General features: G+C 36.6%; 1 protein-coding gene across 1 annotated transcript; it reads left to right on the forward strand.

Annotated features, from left to right (window-relative positions):
• Positions 1-15,397: 15,397 nt before the first annotated feature.
• LOC112801564 (UDP-glycosyltransferase 708G1) lies at positions 15,398-17,244 on the forward strand. Its single transcript, XM_025844374.2, has one exon. It carries the CDS (start codon positions 15,644-15,646, stop codon positions 17,030-17,032), a length of 1,389 nt encoding a protein of 462 aa, XP_025700159.1. The 5' UTR covers positions 15,398-15,643; the 3' UTR covers positions 17,033-17,244.
• Positions 17,245-18,408: the final 1,164 nt, after the last annotated feature.

Here is an 18,408-nt window from a genome sequence, read left to right on the forward strand (position 1 = left end):
ACTCTCCTTCCTTCATTGCAAACATCTCATATTCCCTATTTAACATGTCTGTCCGAGACTTCTTCACAATGGTAGTTCCTTCATGAGTGATTTGCAATTTGTCCCAGATTTCCTTTGCCGTTGTGCATCGTGATACTCGTCGGTATTCCTCAAAGCTGATAGCACAGTTGAGTAGATTGGTTGCCTTGGCATTTAACTCCACCGTCTTCCTATCTTCTTCGGTCCAGCTTGCTTCTGGTTTAAGAGAGACTACTCCTTGAGCATCTGTGGTAGTTGGAAATTTAGGACCTTCCAAGATAATCTTCCAAAGTCTATAATCCACGGCTTGTACAAATATCTTCATCCTCTCCTTCCAATAGGTATAATTTTTCCCATTGAAGAGGGGAGGTCTGTTGCTTGATTGACCTTCAGCCAGATTATATGATAACACATTTGTGCCACTGTTTTCCGCCATGAGGATCTTTACTCCAAGCTGCAAAGCTTGATCTCTTTGAGACCAAGCTCTGATACCAATTGATGGTTTCAGTGGCTAAGAGAAGGGGGGGTTGAATCTTAGCCCCTTTTTCGAAAGCTAACACTTGCTGATTCTTGGAAGAGACTTTTATGTTTTTGCTCGTCACTTGACACGAGCAACTCTGTTTTGTCTCGTCCCTTGCCACGAGACTTTTTGTTTTGTCTCGTCACTCGGTACGAGAAAATTCTGTCTTTTGCTCGTGTGTGATAGAAAACAGAAATGGAGTAGAAAGAGAAGAAGATTGCACCCAGATATATCCTGGTTCGGCTGCTAAGTGCAGTGCAGCCTACATCCAGTCTCCATCACAAATATGATGGAATTTCACTATAACCAATCTGATTACAACTTGTAAAGTGCTAACCCAACTTACAAGGGGATTCCCACAGAATCATGATACACAACAAAGATGTACAAAGGAACTCTAAGACATCAATGGCTTTTCTTTTAATTTTGCACTCTCTGCCCTTTTCCGCTCTATGGCTTTTTCATTACAAACCTCACTTGTTTGCCTTTTACCATGAGACTCAAGACATGACAAAATTAAACAGAAAAATATAAAACAGAGAACATTGAAGGAGAAGAAAAAACTGTTAGCTCAGGTAGCTCTGAGAACTCTGTGCCTTGCACTCTCAAATTTTCTCCTTTCTTCAAACAGTGGTTGTTTCCCCTTTTTAAAGAAACAGGAAAGCCTCCACACTTGAAGCCAAAACCGAACCAACTTTCTTCCTCCTTCAACAAACCGGTTCGGCCACACAAAGAGAGAAGAGATAACCATGCATTAACCAACATGCAATTACCTCTAGTCCTTTCTTGATCATCAACCTTCATCAATCCGGGCTCTCCATCCTTGGCTTGCTCTCCAAGATGGATTTCTGGCCCTTGATGCCTCATGATGATGATGACTTCATCTACTTCAAACTCTGCCTCCAACCATCACTTCGCCACTCTAGCTACTCCCTGTGGTGGTTGGTCAGATTCGAAGACAAGCCATGCTTCAAGAATCTCCCTCTTGGCCGAATCTTCTTCTTCCATTTTTGAGCATGAAAGGCTCAAGATAGCTTCACCAAATCTAACCACATTTGGTAAGTATCTTAGCCACAGCTCATCTTTCTTTTGGTATGTTTTCTTGCCATCATTAGCTTGATGGTCTTGATGCATGCTTCTCTTTCCTTTTCTTCGTTGAAGAGCAAGGCCTCCATTGTTTCCTGGACAAGGACCGAATAGAGAAGAAGAAAGAGATGAGAGAGAATTAAAGAATCTGAAAGAAAAGCAACACAAAGTGTTTGATCAAATTAATTAGGCTTAGCTTGCTTTTACTTCCCTATTGAGTGGCGTGTAAGACATCATAGCTATCAATCACTTCAGCTGAATTTTTCTCTCTCATGTTCCCCATGCATTAATTAACAATGTAATAGATTTTGAAATCCATCACATGGTTAAAGGCTTGGTTCCGTTGGAAGCACTATGCTTTCCTTTTTCCTTTGTTTCGGACCAAGCTTGAAAACATTCATCATTTGTGAGACTTGGGCTTGTAGTGTTGAAATTAAAAGCTGGCCCAATTAGTAAGCATTTGCTTTCCTGATAAGTTGTGTAGCGGATCAAGCATAGGAAGCAAACAAGAAAACATTTGTTTGGGCTTGCAACATTAACATTTATTCTGGCCCAATTATATAAAATTTCAGCCTCATTATAAAACATGTAACAAGGCTAATTGTTGGGCTTGAGTCAGAAACTTATTCCTCGGCCCATCATGAAACCTGCAACAAAATTATTAATCAAAATATGTTAAATGAAAATCAGATTAATAATTTTGTAATTATTTATTTTAATAATGTTTAGTCATCACAAGTATTATTTTAGAGTTTTCCAAACTCATTAATATAGATAAAATAATTTTATATCAACTGTTTTGTGAAGATATCAAAATATTTGTTTGATTTCATTGCAATGTCTTTTGGTTAAAAAGAAAATATACATTGCTAATAAGTTTATAGTGAATGATATATCAAGTCATGTATTATTATCAAGATACATTAGTGCTCCAACGACATTGAGATATGATACTTTAAGACCAAAATCCTTTTTATTTTCTTCTTTAGAATAGAACTGATCCTTTTTCACATCCAAAGATCTAATGATCATTGGAGTACTTAATCGATATGACTTATTTACATAAAATCTCTTCAAGATCTTTTTTTTTTGTAAATTGCTTGATGAGTAAAGATCCCTTTGTTTGTATGTTTGATCTGTAGATTAAGACAAAATTTAGTTTTTTTCGAGATTTTTTATATCAAACTCTTCTTTTAAATCATCCACATACATAGCAATTATAATGAGTTGAGATACAAATTTCTTTATGAAAATACATGGACATATATCATTATTCATGATTCTCTTTCATCAGATTCTCAATAAGATGAATATACCACATTTCTTTAGATTGTTTTAGACCATATAAAGACTCTGAAATTTTACTGAATATAGCCCCTAGGAACATTCATTAGATGGTTTAGATATCTTGAGTCTTTCAGAGACTTTAATATAGATATCACGATCTAATGATCCATATAAATAAGTTTTCACCACATCCATTAGATGCATATCAAGCTTATGATATGCCAATAAACTGATCAAATAATGCAATATAATTGCATCCACTACAGGAGAAAATGTTTCTTCATAATCGATACTAGGTCTGTGTGAAAACTCTTGCACAACAAGTCTAGCTTTATAGCGTAGAACTTTATTTTTCTCTTCTAATTTTTCTCACAAATACCCATTTGTATATAACAAATTTTACATCTTCTGGTGTAAAGACTACAGGTCCAAAGCCATCACATTTTGCAAGTAGTCTAATTCTGCTTTTATAGCTTCTTTTCATTTTGGCCAATTATTTCTTTGTCAACATTCTTCGACCGTTCTTGACTCAAGATCCTCATTTTCATGCATAATGTAAAATTCCACACGATATGCAAATATTTCATTGACAATTATCTTATTTCAGTTCTATTTTTCTCTTATAAAGACATAATTTACCAAAAATTGTCATTTTTCACAATTTTAAACATCTTTTGGCATTAAAATTACATCAAAACTTTGAACAACTATAGATGTCTGATGAGCGGATAATTTATACGCTTTTTGGCATTGTTTTTATATAGTTTTTAGTAAGTTTAAGCTACTTTTAGGGATGTTTTTATTAGTTTTTATGTTAAATTCACATTTCTGGACTTTACTATGAGTTTGTGTGTTTTTCTGTGATTTCAGGTAAATTCTGACTGAAATTGAGGGATTTGAGCAAAACTCTGAAGAAGGCTGACAAAAGGACTGTTGATGCTGTTGGAATCTGACCTCCCTGCACTCGAAATGGATTTTCTGGAGCTACAGAACTCCAATTGGCGCGCTCTCAACGGCGTTGGAAAGTAGACATCCAGGGCTTTTCAGCAATATATAATAGTCCATACTTTACTCGAATAATGACGACGTAACTTGGCGTTAAATGCCAAGTACACGCTGCTGTCTGGAGTTAAACGCCAGAAAAACGTCATGATCCGGAGTTGAACGCCCGAAACACGTCATAACCTGGAGTTTGACGCCAAGAAATGCCTTAGCTCGTGGAATGATCAAGCTCAGCCCAAACATACATCAAGTGGGCCCCGGAAGTGGATTTATGCATCAATTACTTACTCATGTAAACCCTAGTAGCTAGTCTAGTATATATAGGACATTTATCTATTGTATTAGACATCTTTGATCTCAGTTTTGTTTTATTCTTCATCTTAGGGGATCATTGATCACGTTAGAGAGGGCTGGCCATTCGGCCATGCCTGAACTCTTTGCTTATGTATTTTCAACGGTGGAGTTTCTGCACACCATAGATTAAGGGTGTGGAGCTCTGTTGTACCTCAAGTATTAATGAAATTCTATTATCTTTTATTCAAATCTCTATCTTATTCTTATTCCAAGATATTCATTCATACCCAAGAACATGATGAATGTTATGAGTCAGATTACCCTCATTATCATTCTCACTTATGAACGCGCGTGATTGACAACCACTTCCGTTCTACATGCAACAGAGCTTGAATGCGTATCTCTTAGATTCCCCAACAGAATCTTCGTGGTATAAGCTAGATAGATGGCGGCATTTATGAGGATCCGGAAAGTCTCACCTTGTCTGTGGTATTCCGAGTAGGATCCTGGGAATCCGGAAAGTCTCACCTTGTCTGTGGTATTCCGAGTAGGATTCCGGTAATGAATGACTGTGACGTGCTTCAAACTTTAACCTGCTGGGCGTTAGTGACAGACGCAAAAGAGGGATTCTATTCCAATAGGAGCGGGAACCAACCGGTGATTAGCAGTACTGTGACAGAGTGCGTGCATTAGTTTTCACTGCGATGATGGGATGTAGCCATTAGCCATGGGTGATGCCTCCAGACTGGTTAGCTGTGCGAGTGACAGCCGCACAGGGTATTTCCCCGAGAGAAAGAAAGTAGCCACAGTTGATGGTGAACCCCTATACAAAGCTTGCCATGGAAAGGAGTAAGAAGGATTGAGTAGAAGCAGTAGGAGAGCAGGCGTCCAAGAGCTCTACAGCATCTCCATCCGCTTATCTGAAATTCCTACCAATGAATCTGCATAAGTCTTCTATCCCTTTATTTTACATATAATCTATTTTCTTATTTTTATTTTCTAAACCCATAAACCATTTTAATCTGCCTAACTGAGACTTACAAGGTGACCATAGCTTGCTTCATACCAACAATCTCTATGGATTCGACCCTTACTCACGTAAGGTTTATTACTTGGACGACCCAGTACACTTGCTGGTTAGTTGAACGGAGTTGTGAACTTCTCTACCAATGCTTGAAACTCTTTAATCACAATTTCGTCCACCAAGTTTTTGGCGCCGTTGCCGGGGATTGTTCGAGTATGGACAACTGACGGTTCATCTTGTTGCTCAGATTAGGTAATTTTCTTTTCAAAAATCTTTTTCAAAATTTTTCTTTTATTTTTCGTTTTTCAAAAAAATGTTTTTCGAAAAAATCAATAAAAATACAAAAAAATTAGAAAATCATAAAAATTAAAAATATTTTGTGTTTCTTGTTTGAATCTTGTGTTAATTTTTAAGTTTGGTGTCAATTGCATGCTTTTAAAATTTTTTCTTGCATTTTTTCGAAAATCTCATGCATTCATAGTGTTCTTCATGATCTTCAAGTTGTTCTTGATAAGTCCTCTTGTTTGATCTTGATGTTTTCTTGTTTTGTTTTGTTTGTTGTTTTTCATGTGCATCTTTGCATTCATATTTTCCATGCATTAAAGATTTCTAAGTTTGGTGTCTTGCATGTTTTCTTTGCATAAAAAATTTTTCAAAATTATGTTCTTGATGTTCATCATGATCTTCAAAGTGTTCTTGGTGTTCATCTTGACATTCATAGCATTCTTGCATGCATTCATTATTTTGATCTAAAAATTTCATGCATTAAGTATTTTTGTTGTTTTTCTCTCATAATTAAAAATTCAAAAATCAAAAAAATATCTTTTCCTTATTTTCCTCTAAAATTTCGAAATTTTGGGTTGACTTGGTCAAAAATTTTTAAAATTAGTTGTTTCTTACAAGTCAAGTCAAAATTTCAATTTTAAAAATCTTATCTTTTCAAAATCTTTTTCAAAAATCATATCTATTTCATTTTTTTTATAAATTTCGAAAATTTCAAAAATCTTTTTCAAAATATTTTCAAAATCTTCTTCTTATCTTTTTATCAAATTTTCGAAAATTAGCTAACAATTAATGTGATTGGTTCAAAAATTTGAAGTTTGTTACTTTCTTGTTAAGAAAGGTTCAATCTTTAAGTTCTAGAATCTTATCTTGTAGTTTCTTGTTAGTTAAGTATTTTTTAAAATTAAATCTTTTTCAAAATATCTTTTTCAAATATATCTTTTTATCTTTTTATCTTATCTTTTTCAAAAATTTTATCTTTTTCAAAATTTGATTTCAAAATATCTTATCTAACTTTTTATCTTCTTATCTTTTTCAAAATTTGATTTCAAATCTTTTTCAATCAACTAACCAACTTTTTGTTTGTTCATTATCTTTTTCAAAACCACCTAACTACTTTTCCCTCTCTAATTTTCGAAAATTCTCCCTCTCTTTTTCAAAAAAATTCTTTTTGTTTTAAATTTTTAATTTTAATTATATTTCACCTTTAATTTTCGAAAATACTAACCCCTTTTTCAAAATTTATTTTCGAAATCTTCCTTCTCTTTTCTTATTCTATTTAATTAATTAATTACTAACACTTCTCTTCACCTCTCTTCATCCACAAATCCGAATCTCCCTCTTCATTCTTCTACCCCTTTCTTCTTCTACTAACATAAGGGAATCTCTATACTGTGACATAGAGGATTCCTCTTTCTTTTCTTGTTTTCTTTTCTCTTTCTTATGAGCAGGAACAAGGATAAAGGCACTCTTGTTGAAGCTGATCCAGAACCTGAAAGGACTCTGAAGAGAAAATTAAGAGAAGCTAAATTACAACAATCCAGAAATAACCTTTCAGAAATTTTCGAACAGGAGAAGGACATGGCAGCCGCAAATAATAATGATAATAATGCAAGGAGAATGCTTGGTGACTTCACAAAGCCAACATCCAAGTTTGATGGAAGAAGCATCTCCATTCCTGCCATTGGAGCCAATAACTTTGAGCTTAAGCCTCAACTAGTTGCTTTAATGCAACAAAACTGCAAGTTTTATGGACTTCCATCTGAAGATCCTTATCAGTTTTTAACTGAGTTCTTGCAAGTTTGTGATACTGTAAAGACGAATGGAGTTAATCCTGAAGTCTACAGACTCATGCTTTTCCCTTTTGCTGTAAGAGACAGAGCTAGAATATGGTTGGATTCACAACCTAAGGATAGCCTGGACTCCTGGGATAAGCTGGTCACTGCCTTCTTGGATAAGTTCTTTCCTCCTCAAAAGCTGAGCAAGCTGAGAGTGGATGTTCAAACCTTCAAACAAAAAGATGGTGAATCCCTCTATGAAGCTTGGGAAAGATACAAGCAGCTGACCAAAAGATGTCCATCTGACATGTTTTCAGAATGGACCATGTTAGATATATTCTATTATGGTCTCTCTGAATTTTCGAAAATGTCACTGGATCATTCTGCAGGTGGATCTATTCACCTGAAGAAAACGCCTGAAGAGGCTCAAGAACTCATTGACATGGTTGCAAACAACCAGTTCATGTATACCTCTGAGAGGAATTCTGTGAATAATGGGATACCTCAGAAGAAAGGAGTTCTTGAAATTGATGCTCTGAATGCCATATTGGCTCAGAACAAAATGTTGACTCAACAGGTCAACATAATCTCTCAAAATCTGAATGGATTGCAACATGCATCCAACAGTACTAGAGAGGCAGCTTCTGAAGAAGCTTATGATCCTGAAAACCCTGCCATGGCAGAGGTTAATTACATGGGTGAACCTTATGGAAACACCTATAACCCATCATGGAGAAATCATCCAAATTTCTCCTGGAAGGATCAACAAAAGCCTCAACAAGGCTTTAACAATGGTGGACGCAATAGGCTAGGCAATAGCAAGCCATATCCATCATCTTCTCAGCAACAGACAGAGAATTCTGAACAAAACACTTCTAATTTAGCCAATATAGTCTCTGATCTGTCAAAGGCCACTTTCAGTTTCATGAATGAAACAAGATCCTCCATTAGAAATTTGGAGGCACAAGTGGGTCAGCTGAGTAAGACAGTTATTGAAACTCCTCCCAGTATTCTCCCAAGTAATACAGAAGAGAATCCAAAAGGAGAGTGCAAAGCCATTGACTTAGTCAACATGGCCGAATGCATCAAGGAGGAGGAGGACGAAAATCCTAGTGAGGAAGACCTCCTGGGACGTCCATCAAGCAAGAAGGAGCTTCCTATTAAGGATCTAGAGGAATCTGAGGCTCATACAGAGACCATAGAGATTCCATTAAATCTCCTTCTGCCATTCATGAGCTCTGAAGACTATTCTTCCTCTGAAGAGGATGAAGATGTGACTGGAGAGCAAGTTGCTCAATATTTAGGAGCTATCATGAAGCTGAATGCCAAGCTATTTGGTAATGAGACTTGGGAAAGTGAACCTCCCCTGCTCATTAGTGAACTAGATACTTGGATTCAGCAAACTCTACCTCAAAAAAAACAAGATCCTGGCAAGTTCTTAATACCTTGCACCATAGGCACCATGAGCTTTGAAAAAGCTCTATGTGATTTGGGATCAGGGATAAATCTGATGCCACTCTCTGTAATGGAGAAGCTAGGGATCATTGAGGTACAACCTGCCTTGTTCTCATTACAATTGGCAGATAAGTCTTTGAGACAAGCCTATGGAATGGTAGAGGACGTGCTAGTAAAGGTTGAAGGCTTTTACATCCCTGCTGATTTCATAATCCTAGATACTAGGAAGGAAGATGATGAATGCATCATCCTAGGAAGACCTTTCCTAGCCACAGCAGAAGCTGTGATAGATGTCAACAGAGGAGAGTTAGTCCTTCAATTGAATAGGGAATACCTTGTGTTTCAAGCACATGGCCATCTCTCTGTGACAGAAGAGAGTAAGCATGAAGAGCTTCTCTCAGTTCAAGGTCAAGAAGAGCCCACACAGTCAAACTCTAAGTTTGGTGTTGTGAGGCCACAACCAAACTCCAAGTTTGGTGTTCAAACTCCATATCCAAACTCTAAGTTTGGTGTGGAGACAACACACTAAATTGATCTGATCATCTTGTGGCTCCATGAGAGCCACTGTCAAGCTATTGACATTAAAGAAGCGCTTGTTGGGAGGCAACCCAATTTTATTTATCTAATTTTATTTTATTTTGTTTCTTTGTTATTTTTGTGTTTAATTAGGTACATGATCATGAGGAGTCACGAAAAAATCAAAAAAATTAAAAACAGAGTCAAAAACAGAAGAAAAAATTTTTTCACCCTGGAGGACGCACGGGCTGGCGTTCAACGCCCAGAAGGTGCATCTGGCCGGCGTTTAACGCCAGAACAGAGCACCATTCTGGCGCTGAACGCCCAAAACAAGCTACATCCTGGCGTTTAACGCCAGGATGCGCACACAGAGGACAATCTGGCGCTGAACGCCAGAAACAAGCTTGAAACTGGCGTTCAACGCCAGAAACATGCATTACATGGGCGTTTAACGCCCAGAACATGCACCAATGGGCGTTTGAACGCCAGAATGATGCATGGAGGCAATTTACATGCCTATATGGTGAAGGAATGGTATTTCTTTTCACCTCAGGATCTGTGGACCCCACAGGATCCCCAACTCAGGATCTGTGGACCCCACAGGATCCCTACCTACCTTCTCTTTTAATCCTAATCACACTCTCCTAATCCAAACCTCATTTCACCCTTTCCCATATCACACTTCCCAAAAACCTTCACCAATCACCTCAACTCCTCTTCCCAATTACCCCATTCACCATTCACATCAACCCCCTCTTCCCCATACACCCCACCTACCTCTACAATTCAACTTCTCTTTCCCACCCAATCCCACCCACATAGCCGAACCTACTTCTCCCCCTTTATCCCATATTCTCTTCTTCTTCTTCTACTTTTCTTTTCTTTCTTGCTCGAGGGCGAGCAATATTTTAAGTTTGGTGTGGTAAAAGCATAGCTTTTTGCTTTTTCATTACCATTAATGGCACCTAAGGCCAGAGAAACCTCAAAGGGAAGACAAAAGCTTCCACCTCTGAGTCTTGGGAGATGAAAAAAATATAAGCCGTCATAGCTCAGTGGTAGAACATATGGCTGCAATTCAAGAGATCCCTGAGATACCTCAGGGAATAAATGGTCCTCCACACAACTATTGGGAGCAACTATGGATAGGAGTACCAAAATCACTAGGAATCATTCAACAGAAGTAAGGAAGAGACATAGAGGAGCTCAAAAAGCACCATTGGACCTTCAAGAAGGCGCCACCCTCACTCAGGTGGATTCATTCCTTGCTCTTATTTCTTTCTGTTTTCGGTCTTTAAGTATTATGTTTATCTATGTTTTTGTGTTTCTACTTCATGATCATTAGTGTGTAACCATGCCTTAAAGCTATGAATAAAATCCATTAGTCCTTCACCTCTCTTAAATAAAAAAAAATGTTTTAATTCAAAAGAACAAGAAGTACATAATTTTCGAATTTATTAGTGAATTTAATTTAATTATATTGATGTGGTGGCAATAATTTTTGTTTTCTGAATGAATGAATGAACAGTGCATATGTCTTTTGATCTTGTTGTTTATGAGTGTTAAAATTGTTGGTTCTTGAAAGAATGATGAACAAAGAGAAATGTTATTGATGATCTGAAAAACATCATGAAATTGATTCTTGAAGCAAGAAAAAGCAGTGAAAAAAAAAAGTGGCGAAAATTTTAAAGCAAGGATCCAAGGCTTTGAGCATTAATGGATAGGAGGGCCCAAGGAAATTAAATCCAGGCCTAAGCGGCTAAATCAAGCTGTCCCTATTCATGTGCTTGTGTCATGAAGGTCCAAGTGAAAAGCTTGAGACTGAATGGTTAAAGTCGTGATCCAAAGCTAAAGAGTGTGCTTAAGAGCTCTGGACACCACTAACTGGGGACTTTAGCAAAGCTAAGTCACAATCTAAAAAGGTTCACCCAGTTATGTGTCTGTGGCATTTGTGTATCCGGTGGTAATACTGGAAGACAAAGTGCTTAGGGCCACAGCCAAGACTCATAAAATAGCTGTGTTCAAGAATCAACATGCCTAACTAGGAAAGTCAATAACACTATCTGAAATTCTAAGTTCCTAGAGAAACCAATCACTCTAAACTTCAAAGGAAAAAGTGAGATGCCAAAACTGTTCAGAAGCAAAAAGCTACAAGTCCCGCTCATCTAATTAAATTAATATTCATTGATATTTTGGACTTTATAGTATATTCTCTTCTTTTTATCCTATTTGATTTTCAGTTGCTTGGGGACAAGCAACAATTTAAGTTTGGTGTTGTGATGAGCGGATAATTTATACGCTTTTTGGCATTGTTTTTATATAGTTTTTAGTAAGTTTAAGCTACTTTTAGGGATGTTTTCATTAGTTTTTATGTTAAATTCACATTTCTGGACTTTACTATGAGTTTGTGTGTTTTTCTGTGATTTCAGGTAAATTCTAACTGAAATTGAGGGATTTGAGCAAAACTCTGAAGAAGGCTGACAAAAGGACTGTTGATGCTGTTGGAATCTGACCTCCCTGCACTCGAAATGGATTTTCTGGAGCTACAGAACTCCAATTGGCGCGCTCTCAACGGCGTTGGAAAGTAGACATCCAGGGCTTTTCAGCAATATATAATAGTCCATACTTTACTCGAATAATGACGACGTAACTTGGCGTTAAATGCCAAGTACACGCTGCTGTCTGGAGTTAAACGCCAGAAAAACGTCATGATCCGGAGTTGAACGCCCGAAACACGTCATAACCTGGAGTTTGACGCCAAGAAATGCCTTAGCTCGTGGAATGATCAAGCTCAGCCCAAACATACACCAAGTGGGCCCCGGAAGTGGATTTATACATCAATTACTTACTCATGTAAACCCTAGTAGCTAGTCTAGTATATATAGGACATTTATCTATTGTATTAGACATCTTTGATCTCAGTTTTGTTTTATTCTTCATCTTAGGGGATCATTGATCACGTTAGAGAGGGCTGGCCATTCGGCCATGCCTGAACTCTTTGCTTATGTATTTTCAACGGTGGAGTTTCTGCACACCATAGATTAAGGGTGTGGAGCTCTGTTGTACCTCAAGTATTAATGAAATTCTATTATCTTTTATTCAAATCTCTATCTTATTCTTATTCCAAGATATTCATTCGTACCCAAGAACATGATGAATGTTATGAGTCAGATTACCCTCATTATCATTCTCACTTATGAACGCGCGTGATTGACAACCACTTCCGTTCTACATGCAACAGAGCTTGAATGCGTATCTCTTAGATTCCCCAACAGAATCTTCGTGGTATAAGCTAGATAGATGGCGGCATTTATGAGGATCCGGAAAGTCTCACCTTGTCTGTGGTATTCCGAGTAGGATCCTGGGAATCCGGAAAGTCTCACCTTGTCTGTGGTATTCCGAGTAGGATTCCGGTAATGAATGACTGTGACGTGCTTCAAACTTTAACCTGCTGGGCGTTAGTGACAGACGCAAAAGAGGGATTCTATTCCAGTAGGAGCGGGAACCAACCAGTGATTAGCAGTACTGTGACAGAGTGCGTGCATTAGTTTTCACTGCGAGGATGGGATGTAGCCATTAGCCATGGGTGATGCCTCCAGACTGGTTAGCTGTGCGAGTGACAGCCGCACAGGGTATTTCCCCGAGAGGAAGAAAGTAGCCACAGTTGATGGTGAACCCCTATACAAAGCTTGCCATGGAAAGGAGTAAGAAGGATTGAGTAGAAGCAGTAGGAGAGCAGGCGTCCAAGAGCTCTACAGCATCTCCATCCGCTTATCTGAAATTCCTACCAATGAATCTGCATAAGTCTTCTATCCCTTTATTTTACATATAATCTATTTTCTTATTTTTATTTTCTAAACCCATAAACCATTTTAATCTGCCTAACTGAGACTTACAAGGTGACCATAGCTTGCTTCATACCAACAATCTCTGTGGATTCGACCCTTACTCACGTAAGGTTTATTACTTGGACGACCCAGTACACTTGCTGGTTAGTTGAACGGAGTTGTGAACTTCTCTACCAATGCTTGAAACTCTTTAATCACAATTTCGTCCACCAATGTCTATACTATGTCTTTATCTTTTTCAATAGGGATAGTATCTACCTCTTTTCTTGTTCGAGAATTGTGTCTTTGGAATCGACAGGTCTACCATGCTTCTAGCGTGTATTTATTTTCGTGGCCATTTGTCTAACTAGAACAGCAATTTGAATTGGAAAATTTTCAGCTGGTATATAAGATTTAGTTATACTTTTTGTATCAGAAAATGTATCAGCCAATTCATTTGCTATTCTTTGTAAATGTATCATCTTTTGAACTTCTAGTTCATATTGTCCTAATCGAGGATCTAGATGCATCAAGGATAATGCATTCTAATTAAGTTCTTTTTCAAGTGGATTATTCTCTCCCCTTAATGTTAGAAATATTGATTCACCAAAATGACAATATGCAATTCGGCCTTTAAATACATTTCCTATTTGTATCTCAAGATATCTCACTATAGAAGGAGAATCATATCCAACATATATCCCCAATTTTATTTGGATTTCCATTTTGGTGTGATAAGGAGGGATTATTAGAATATATATGGCACACCCAAATATTCTCAAACATAAAATATTTGGTTGCTAGCCAGAAGCTAACTATAGAGGATTTGGTGACAATTTGTTGGTCTTAAACAAATAAGTGTTACACATGTAAAATGACATGTCCCAAAGTAGAGATTGGAAGATTTGTTCTCATAAGTAAGGATCTAGTAATTAATTGGAGTCGTTTAATAAATGACTCTGCTGGTCCATTTTGTGTTTACATGAGCTACTGGATGTTCAACACTTATACAATTGGCCATATAATAAGCATCGAAGCTTTAGAAGTGAATCCACTAGCATTATCGAGACGAATTATTTTGATTAGATTTTCTAAAAATTGTGTTTTTAATCGAATAATTTAAGCAAGTAATTTCACAAATGTCAGATTGTGAAAAAATAATAAGTACATATGTAACCATCTCGAAGATGCATCTATTAGGACTATAAAATATCTAAAATATTCACACGGTGGATAAATTGGTCCACATATATTATCTTGGATCCTTTCTAGGAATTCAAGAGATTCAAATCCAATTTTTACTGGTGATGGTTATAAAATTAGCATTTTCTGAGAACATGCAGCACAACAAAATTCTCTAAATTTAAAAATTTTGTATCATAGTTGTCCCAAGATGACCTAATCAGTCATGCCAAATAATGAACTCATTTGGCTAGTAAACTTTTAGTTTATAATAATCTGTGATCCAATAGTACTAATTTTAGTATAATATAACCTAGACGAGAGTGATGGTAATTTTTCTAGTATAGTTTTCGTATTTGAATCACTAGTTCTGATGTATAGATGCTTATTATTTTTCTCATTCGTAGTCTCAATATGATGATACTCATTAAATATCTTTAAAACTCAACAGATTTTTTTGAGATTTAATAGACAATAGTACATTATTTATTATGAATTTTGTTTATCCAGAAAATAAAATAATAGCTCTTCTTAAGCCTTCAATCACATTGCCTGAGTCAATAATAGTATTAATACATTCTTTTTTGGAAGTAAGATAAGTGAAATAAATATTACTTTTGAGAATGATATGTGAACTTACACTATTTATAAGACAAATATCTTCATTATATATTTTTAAAATTTTTTATGTCTTTTTTTCTTTAAATTTGATCAAAATTTCGTATTGATAACATGTTGTAAAATAAATACATAAAAATGAAAAGTAGATAAATAAAATAGAGAGAATAAAAAAATTTATTAATACTCTCTAATATATGTATCTCATTATAATTAAGATTTTATAACAAATTTTTAATAATAATATACTTAATATAATTTTATATTTATTTGAAGGAATAACACCTTGGTTGATTTCATTTTTGTTGACGATCCATGTCTTTCTTACTTGGAGGCTTTTTATAGGCATTGGATTGGTTGCCAAATTGACAAATTATGAATGATTTTTGGTAATGCACGTGTTGTATACCAAATCCAAATGACATCCGCCTTAAATAATATTATAAGTTTATAACAGTGTTGGATAATTGCCCATTTGGTTGGATTTTTCAAAGAACAAACAAATAGATGTCAACTGCTGTCCTTTGTTATATCATTGCTCATATGTTATTTTAGAATATAGAATATAGAATAGTATTCCTCTAAAATAGAGATTCTCGCTCATTGTAAACGAATTCAATGTTTTAGCTATAAATAATTCCTTTTGCATATAAGAATTATATATATCAGATAGACCCCGAACATTTCTCTATCTGCAACATTTTCCCTTTACATCCGATCCAACAAAAGTTCAAAAGAAGGAAAGACCTTAGTAGCCATGTCTTCTTCTTCTTGTGTTGCTCATGTGGCTCTCTTGCCAAGTGCAGGCATGGGGCATCTAACCCCGTTTCTAAGGCTTGCAGCAATGCTCTGCCACCACCACTGCCACGTCACACTCATAACCCCAAAACCAACCGTTTCTAACGCTGAATCAAACCTTCTCTCAAAGTTCTTCTCTGCTTTCCCACAGGTCAACCAACTCAACCTTCACCTTCTCCCTTCTTCTCACACTGCAAATGCAGACCCTTTCTTCCTCCAATTCGACGCCATTCGCCGCTCCTGCCACCTTCTCCATCCTCTCTTGTCCTCCCTCTCTCCACCTTTGTCCTCATTCGTCTATGACATGACACTGATCTCACCCGTTCTTCCAGTTGCAACCGCCATTGGCGTTCCTCACTATATCTTGTTCACTTCCTCTGCTTCCATGTTCTGTTTCTATTCCTACTTCCCCAAAGCAGCTGAATCCACTTTTGACGGCGATGGTATTGATATTCCGGGTTTTTCATATGTGTCTAAATCATCGCTCCCTCCGCAGCTTCTTGACAGGGACGGTATCTACCGCAAACTTTTCTTGGAAGACAGTCCTAAGGTCACAAAACTACATGGTGTCTTTCTCAACACGTTTGAAGAGGTGGAGTCGAAGACTCTTAAGGCTCTTAACGCTGGGGAAGTGGTGAAAGACATGCCACCGGTTCACGCTCTTGGACCCTTTGTTCCCTGCTATGAGTTTGAGGGTTTAGGCGAAAGGGGAGAGTCATTGAAGTGGCTTGATAAACAGCCTAATGGTTCTGTTATTTATGTTTGCTTTGGAAGCAGAATAGCTTTGAAAAGTAACCAAATTAGAGAGATCGGAGATGGGTTGGTGAGAAGTGGATTCAGGTTTCTGTGGGTTGTGAAGGGTAACAAGGTTGATAAGGAAGATGAAGAGAAAGGGTTAGAAGGGGTATTAGGAATTGAGCTTGCAGAGAGGATTACAAAGGACAATAAGGGGTTGGTGGTTAAAGAATGGGTTGACCAAAGGCAGATTCTTGATCATAGTGCTGTTGGAGGGTTTTTTAGTCATTGTGGTTGGAACTCAGTTATGGAAGCGGCATTTTATGGTGTTCCCATATTGGGATGGCCTTTGTTAGGAGATCAAAAGATAAATGCAGAATTTGTGGTGTCAAATGGAGGGTTTGGTATTTGGAAGAAGGATTGGGGTTGGGAAGGGGAAAGGTTGGTGAGAGGGGAGGAAATTGGAGACGCCATTAAAGAGTTGATGAGGAATGAGTCTTTGATTACCAAAGCTGAGGAAGTGAAAATGGCCGCAAGGAAGGCCATAGGTGTTGGTGGTGGTTCTGAGATTAATCTTCAGAAAATCACTGAGCAATGGAAGAAGAGTCAATGATATCAAGCGTTGGTGGATCAATTCAAGAATCAATATTGAAAAGTTGTTCATGAGTGTATTATATGCCTATATAAACTTCGAACACACTCCGCATTGACTCCCTCAAGAAAATAGTTGGCTCACGTTCTATTTAGGTAAATTAAAAGAATAAATTGTTTGGACAAGAATATTAGATGAATGTCTTAATTTCAATCTGATTACATTTTTGTCTATGTTTTTATGTGCACCATTTATAATTTAGCATAAATTACTGCAGGGTAACATCTAATTTTTTTTATAATTATTTGTAAGTATTTTTATAAAATTTAAAATATTTTTTATAATATTTATTACATCTTGCAATGCGGATAATTAAAATCTTTTATAACTGTTTAAAATATTTTTTTAATGGTAAAGTTCTAAATTAGTCCCCTATATTTAGACATGTTTTGACGTTTAAGATTTAAAGTGTCTTATTTAAATCTAAAAAAGTTTCATTTAGTTTCAATGTAGTCCCACCGTGAGGTCAAAGTTAAATAATTAACGGAATATCTTACATGACAATAGTACAAGAACAAAATCGATAATCTGGAGAACAAGCATAAGCTCCAGAGAACAAAATCAACAGTAGATGCATCAATACATTTATTTATTATTTTTTTTACAATTTAAATGAAATATTTTCTATAAAACTAAAGAAAATAATAAATAAATATATTAATGGGTGTGCAAAACAAAAGGAAGCCTGTGGATTGGAGGGATTGCAAAAGATGACCAAGGCGGATGGTTATTTTGTTTTTGTAGACACGTCAAAAATTTATGTTTAGCTGTTAAACTTTGGGCAATAGAAAGACGATTAATGTTGTTGAAGGTTATGAAATAAAAGATGGAATCCTTGAAACTGATTCTGTAGAAGCTCTAAAGTCTGATTACAAATTCTGAGATTGAGGATCACCCGTGAAGAGCTATGCTTTAAGATTGTACAGATCAAACAACTCACAGTAATTCCTATTCACCGCCTTTGCCAAGGCAACTTTTGTGCAGAGTTCGTAGCTAACAATGGTAGACCTATCATACGAAAATATATGATAGGAACAAATGCATAGGAGCAAAAAAGACACGAATATGAGTAAAAGGAACTAATTGACCAAGGTTGTAATACCCGGTCTAACCGAAATTAATTAAATAATGAGTAAGTAGGAGCGAATATGGTTGGAAGATTTCGCAATTGGAATTTGATGATTTCAATATGATTTTTGGATTCAGTGAATTTTTTCGAGGCGGAAGACATAGTTTTCTGCGTAAAAGCGCGCAGTGGAATTTTGACCGGCAGTACCGGCTGAGACCTGTCTGGTACTGCAGCTGAGAAAATTGATTATGAGTAAATAAGATTAAGA

This window comes from Arachis hypogaea, chromosome 5 (genome assembly GCF_003086295.3).
Source record: "Arachis hypogaea cultivar Tifrunner chromosome 5, arahy.Tifrunner.gnm2.J5K5, whole genome shotgun sequence".
In the NCBI taxonomy this organism is placed as follows: Eukaryota; Viridiplantae; Streptophyta; class Magnoliopsida; order Fabales; family Fabaceae; genus Arachis; species Arachis hypogaea.

What these genes read in the sequence shown, in the direction of transcription:
- LOC112801564 (XM_025844374.2), top strand. Translation starts at nt 15,644, where the DNA reads ATGTCTTCTTCTTCTTGTGTTGCTCATGTGGCTCTCTTGCCAAGTGCA.